Source organism: Prunus persica, chromosome G1 (assembly GCF_000346465.2).
Source record: "Prunus persica cultivar Lovell chromosome G1, Prunus_persica_NCBIv2, whole genome shotgun sequence".
In the NCBI taxonomy this organism is placed as follows: Eukaryota; Viridiplantae; Streptophyta; class Magnoliopsida; order Rosales; family Rosaceae; genus Prunus; species Prunus persica.
In genome coordinates, this window is record NC_034009.1 from 17,649,585 (window position 1) to 17,655,840 (window position 6,256).

At 37.4% G+C, this 6,256-nt stretch overlaps 2 protein-coding genes across 2 annotated transcripts; both read right to left on the reverse strand.

Moving 5' to 3' along the window:
* LOC18792820 (1-aminocyclopropane-1-carboxylate oxidase homolog 1) lies at positions 67–2,574 on the reverse strand. Its single transcript, XM_007223215.2, has 3 exons — positions 1,748–2,574; positions 1,074–1,395; positions 67–541 (listed from the first exon to the last, which is right to left on the reverse strand). The coding sequence occupies exons 1-3, from the start codon at positions 2,416–2,418 to the stop codon at positions 290–292; spliced, it is 1,245 nt and encodes a 414-aa protein (XP_007223277.2). The 5' UTR covers positions 2,419–2,574; the 3' UTR covers positions 67–289.
* Positions 2,702–6,182, reverse strand: LOC109946414 (anaphase-promoting complex subunit 2-like). Its single transcript, XM_020554015.1, has 9 exons — positions 5,877–6,182; positions 5,645–5,759; positions 5,444–5,526; positions 4,776–4,895; positions 4,559–4,647; positions 4,402–4,483; positions 3,860–4,051; positions 3,309–3,377; positions 2,702–3,197 (listed from the first exon to the last, which is right to left on the reverse strand). The coding sequence occupies exons 1-9, from the start codon at positions 5,949–5,951 to the stop codon at positions 3,075–3,077; spliced, it is 948 nt and encodes a 315-aa protein (XP_020409604.1). The 5' UTR covers positions 5,952–6,182; the 3' UTR covers positions 2,702–3,074.

Consider the following 6,256-nt stretch of genomic DNA (forward strand, 5'->3'; position numbering starts at 1 on the left):
GGCAAGCATGATTTTACCAGTGCATGAAGGTTTTTATCCAACCACAATAGAGAGATTATATGGAAGTTTGTAAAAAGAGCTGAAAACCTTTGCAACTTTTATTGGAAAGCCATAATATTTCACAACAGATTATAAACATCCAATGTACTATAAGCATAACTTTGACTATATGTCCTGCATCAGGCATGAACAAACAATCAACTTAGTATTGTGTATGAAGCGATACTTTCATGCCAAGTTGTTTAGTAGACACCATTTGTTCATTGCAGTTGCTCCTATGCCTCCAAGTTCAGAGCTTGAAATGAGTCAAGGCAGAGGTCCCATCAAGGCCTTTGTTATGGAAGTGAGCATTAAAGTCCTTCAAAGTTGTCTCCCTGTACTTTGGAAGATTGTCTTCTGATAGCAACTCCTTAATGGGTCCATAGATTCGTGGCAATGCTAAAAAACCTGTGCTAAAGAAACTCGCAACAGATACTCTTGGATCGGAACGATTTGCCAATACCCTGTGTTGTACACTCCTGAATCTGTCATTTGATATAAGCTGAAAGTCCAAAAGAATTCAATATCAGAAAACCCAAACCAGGAAATGAAATTGAAGAATTTGAGCCATATTCTAATGACTATACTACAACATGTAAGAGTATCAATGATGATGATATTGCCAAGTGTCAACAGATCAATGATTAAGTTGTTAGCAAAGTGGGTAGCCAGCTAAGACTGTAGTTAGGCTGATATAAAGATTGTAATGTGCTCAGTTAGAGTTTAGCGAAATACAGAAACCTACAATTCCTTCTCTGAAATTCTCTCTGCTTCTACAGTTTCTTAACACAACAGAGGGACAGTCAGAAGCCCTATGCGAAAACTAAAATGAGGCCATGCTACTACACTGCCAAAACTTTTCTCAAATTTTAAAAAACAAGACATTATAAAATATATGAAAGTTTTCCTCACATTCTGGATAACCTAATACATGTGTGAAATCATAATGTAACAGTACCTTTTTAATTAAAAAAGAACCCAACTGTATCTCCTACAAAGTATAAAAGAGGAATAGGAATTATAGTTGTACTTGCCTGTAGAAGATCTCCAATGTTAACCACTAGAGCCCCAGGTACAGGAAGTACATCAATCCAGTTGTTCTGATGAAGAACTTGAAGACCACCAATATGATCTTGCAGAAGGACTGTGATGAAGTCATTGTCAGCGTGCTTGCTTGTGCCTAAAGTTAACTCTGGCTGTGGACAGGGGGGATAGTAATGGCCTAGAATCTGAAGCCCTAAACTACAATCCATGTCATTCAAGTGACTTGGCTTCAGCCCGAGCGCCTCAGACAGCAACTCGAACAACAACTTCCCCAACTTCATTACATGCTTGGAGTACTCAACAAGTATGTCTCTACAAAATTGAAACCCAGAAAAACTAAGGCTCCATTTGGATGGAGGGATTTGAAAGAAGGGATTTAGATTTAACAAAGCTAAATTTGCTTGAAAAAACAAGAACCACATTAGATTGAATGTATTCTAAATAACTAGACATTTGAAATGACTATATGGAAGGAATCATTTGAAATCCACTTATTTTCTTCCTTTCTTTCTTGTTCAAATCTTGGCATATATGGATTGTAATAGTCTATACAAACAATTTTACCTTATAATGTCATCTAAAATCATAGATTTGAAATCCCTCCATGGAAATGGAGCCTAATGTCATATTAAACCAGAAAATTATAAGCTTCCCTGTCACATACCTGCATACTTGTGGCAAGTCTTCTGGCTTAGGAGGATTAGGAGCCATATTACACAAAAAAGTGTCCCTCCAATTAGTTGCCGGTGCACTATAAAGATCAAAGTTGCTGTTGTAGATCACAGGTCTGAAGCGATCACGAGTGTAATGCTCCTTCTTCACCTCAGTGTCTTGCTCAAAAAAACCACGTACCCCATTCTTTATCTCTTCCAAAACATCAACAGGTATGTCATGATTGGCAATTTGGAAAAAGCCCCAAGTCTCTGATGCCTCTCCAACTTTGGCAACAATCTCCTTGCGTTTGGTTGGATTGTAATCATATTCAAGGCCTTCCAGGTCTATGACTGGAATTCTGAGCTGGGTTTTGGTGGGTTCTGAATCACAAGTGTTGTTGATGGGATACTGATCTACTGGTAGATGAAAAATTCTTGGAACCTTGGTTATCCCAGCATCAACAAGGCCTTTAACACCTTCCTTTGTGTCATCAAAAGTTTTTACTTCACTTTTTCTGTCATAATTTGCTATGCTTGGAACCTCGTTTGTGCTGGTGGCTACCATTTTCGTTTGTGTCTGCAGGATGGTAGAGCTAAAGCTTATCAAACTAGATAAGGATTGCCAAAGTTCAGACCATAAATGAGTGAGGTTGGAAGAAACTACAAGCAACATATTTGCCATGAGTCAAGACTGTAGGGCCGGTTGACGCTAAAGACATTTTGGCGGTGGCCAAAGGATATACAATGCCAGTTCATTATTTGGATTGGTTGGTTATCACTGAAACTAGAGGCGAGAAATTTCATGATTGAAAGAAAACTAAAGGACGTCTCGTAACACATATAGCTATTTTATTTATTTATTTATTTTTAAATACAAACGATAATTTAAACTACAAGGGGAATGAGGATTTCTCACACACACACACACTATTAAGGTGCCATTGGGTTTGAACCTGAGAACACTAGTCAGCAAGTCAAGGCATTTTTCAACTCAGCTAGACCCTATACACATGAAATTTCTCATGCAATAATCTGAACAAGATGCTTAGAATCCTATTTACATCAAGCTTCTCATTTGGGTTGCAGCCACCAATATGCTCTGACACAGGCTTCACATTTGTTCTCTTAATTTTCAGTTTTGCAGGATCAAACCTAGGGGCTTTTTTTCCATGATATCTCGTACAACACGAAGAGAGGCATAAACAGTTGTACTTCAACTCTCACCTTTCCCCTCAAACGAATTAGAAAGAAAAGAAAAAGAGTTACACGAGGATAATACATTTTGCCAAGCTTTATAATTTTTACTAAAATTAGTAGGGTCCTAATTCTGTTAGTTGACTACTTTTTCAAAAAATACATTCCATCTCTTAGTTCCAACTTCTCTTCAGAAACTAGACCCATCAAGAAACTTTGCAGCTGTTGGAGAGTTTTGTCATAAGGAGGATCGGCTATGCAGAACATCTGCAGGAATGAATGTGTTAAGAAATCTATTTAAAACAGTAACTTTCTTACCAGATATCATGTTACTTGGCAGAAACCAAATATCACGGGGAGTGTTAAAATCATCCTTACCTTGAGAATATTATGAGTTCGATCTAATGCCATGCTTCCAAAGTTTGTGAGCATCCCCAAGATAAATTTCTGCAAAAAACCAAATACCATTTGAAAAGCTGAGAACACAATGGCACCAAGCATTTTTATCTGTTGACATATTTGAGATTGATACTCAAGACTGGACAAACTTAACATGGTTATTATAATTGGCAAGCTATGAATAATGTGTTTCCTTTCCCCTCCCCTTAGTGGGAAAAGAAGGGAGTTAAATTTCTACTTCATTTGATTATTTCAGCTATTGACAAGTTGGTAAAATGTGGAAGATAGTGTCATGAGCAGCAATTTTGTTCCTCCCTTTTGGTCTTTATAAAGAATATCCAGTATGAAAATGAAGATCCAGAGATGTAAAACTAGAACTTAAGGCCGTAGTACCTAGAGATGGAAATATACTAAAAGCAAAAGAAGATCCAGTATGAAAATGAATTGGTAGATCCTTCCCAAACAACTCAACCCATTGGCATGGATTTAAACGTATACAAGATGTGGTCAATCTTGCACACATCACATACCTCATACAGAGTCATTTCCTTGTGCAGTTGATCCTCCACAGAGGCTACAGAGCTCTCCCCCTCTTCATCAGCAACTATAAGATCCTCAATGCTTCCATTCGTACCACCCTTTTTACCACTGTCAACCATAACTTCCATTAATGGAAACACGTGGTCTTCAGAGTCTGCCCCAAATGATTCTGCAAGAATTCCCTTCAATAGGAAAAAAGAGGCAAACATATGAGTTTTCCTCTTGACTTCCAAAGCTTAAACTTCAATAAATAACAAGAACCCATTTGAAAAACATTTAGCTCGTGGGGAACGTTTGACTTTACAATAAATGACACATCATATCATTCAACTCGAAATTCAAAATGATTAAAGGTAACTAAGAAAAAAAACTCTGCAATCGGTAAAAGTAACCACTGCTGCTGAGAAATCCAGAGTTTCTAATACTCTTTACTCTGTCACCAAGACAGATGACTCAAAACCGGGGGCTAGGGTTTGTGTTCAAAGACAACAAGTAAATCTGACACACGAAAGTATTAGTCTATCAAGCATACCTTGCTTATCCAGAAATTTATCCTGCGATTAAGTATGTCTGTTGGAATACCAATTGCAGCTGCAAGATTCTTAAAGGTCCAGCTGAAATTATAAGATATCAGTATGGCAAGAAAATAGTGAACAACATAAAATGCATTAAGATATTTCTGATGCTACCTTGTCTGATTTTGAAATTGCATTATAATTGCTGCATGCACAGGAGCAACCGCGAATTGCACTGCTCTATCTTCAAATTGCAACTCCAACTAAAACAGCACCAACTATCATAAGTATTGTTAATGTCAATTCAGTGATTCAGGAAATATGGAAAATCGAAGCAAGTCAAAACTCTCCTAATAGAAAGGCGTGAAATGACGTAGTGCAAGCATCTTACCTTGACCGTACCAAGACTTTTCTTCCATAGTAGTTTACGAGGGGTCTTGATTTCATTAAACCTCTTTGCATAATCAGATAGTAGTTGGTCAACAGGTCCAGGTACATTAGGGCACTCATCCTGAAATTTGGTTTAAAGGTTAATCAACGTTTACTGAAATTTTGTTACAAATAGAAAATGTAGTTCTAATGATAATAACAAATGCTAATGAGATGTATATAGTATAACGGACAAAAGACATCAGTTTATGCACAAGGTTTAGAATGAGTCAAACATAAGTTGCCTAGATACTCATGCAGAGAATATGTCACCAACTGACTAATAACTTTGGGGAAAGAAACAGTGGGCGAGGAAGTTAAGTGAATCAATAGGATAGGCGGGAAATTTTAAAAGAACTAAATTAAATTAAAATGCTTGCAAGAAATCATAACTAATGGGGGCCTCAAGGAGCATTAAGCTATTAAAGCCGCTCCTAAATGCAGAAGAAACAACTAAAGTCCAAGCGATTACATTTAACATAATCATGTTCATATGCATGGTATCCCAGATTGCAGAGAAGTGTGCCAAGGAGATATTTCAAATTATGAGAATGTAAATCCTCGATCTGCCTTTTCCCTCTAACGGAAATTTCGAAATAAATGACATTACCACTGGCAACAATTCATTACGTGGATTTGGGGCCAGAAATTTGAAGAGATGATTGTTGCATCAAAAACATCCATGGAAACCCCGTTATCACCCAGCTCAGAACCTAAGACATCCACCCCACGTTAGTGGAATAAAATAAAATAATTAGTCTTCTGGTAATGCTGGAGAGAATAGCCCAAAAACCAATCATCTGTAGGGAAGACGTAAAGTTTGGAAGCTACCTGCTTGAGATGTCTGAGTTATGGTTGCTTTAATATTGCCGTTAGTCCTCTTAGAATCAATAAGATCATTCAGCATAATTTCACATTTCTGCATGCTTCTCTCTCCAAAATGTATCTGAAAAATGATTACAAACTATGAACATTAAGTTAGACAGTTTGAAGACTACATGAACAACCATTACACCCAACTGAACAAAGAAACCGCAAGCTTAAATAAATAAAAACCACTTTCCTTGAGGATTTCGAGAGTGCGTATCTCTGTATCGATGTCATAGTCAGATTTGTTGGGAAGCTTTTCAGCCAGCATAACACGGTACTCATAAACTCCATCATGAAGATTAGAAATTCGATTTCCTGTGGAAAAATTGAATTTGAAGAGCTTATGCTCGTAGATCGTGAAGAAGCTTACGCTCGTAGATCATTTCGAAGAGGCTAAGCTCAATTCCGTCGCGTTCCACAATATGTTGTAGCTGGCTCTGCTTTTCCACAGTCATCTTCTATGTGTTTGACAAAAGTTTCATGAGAGACAACGGTTGATTTTAAAGAATAGAGACAGAGTGGGAGTAAGAGAAGAGAGATCTACATATATTTACGAGTAATGCTACACTTACC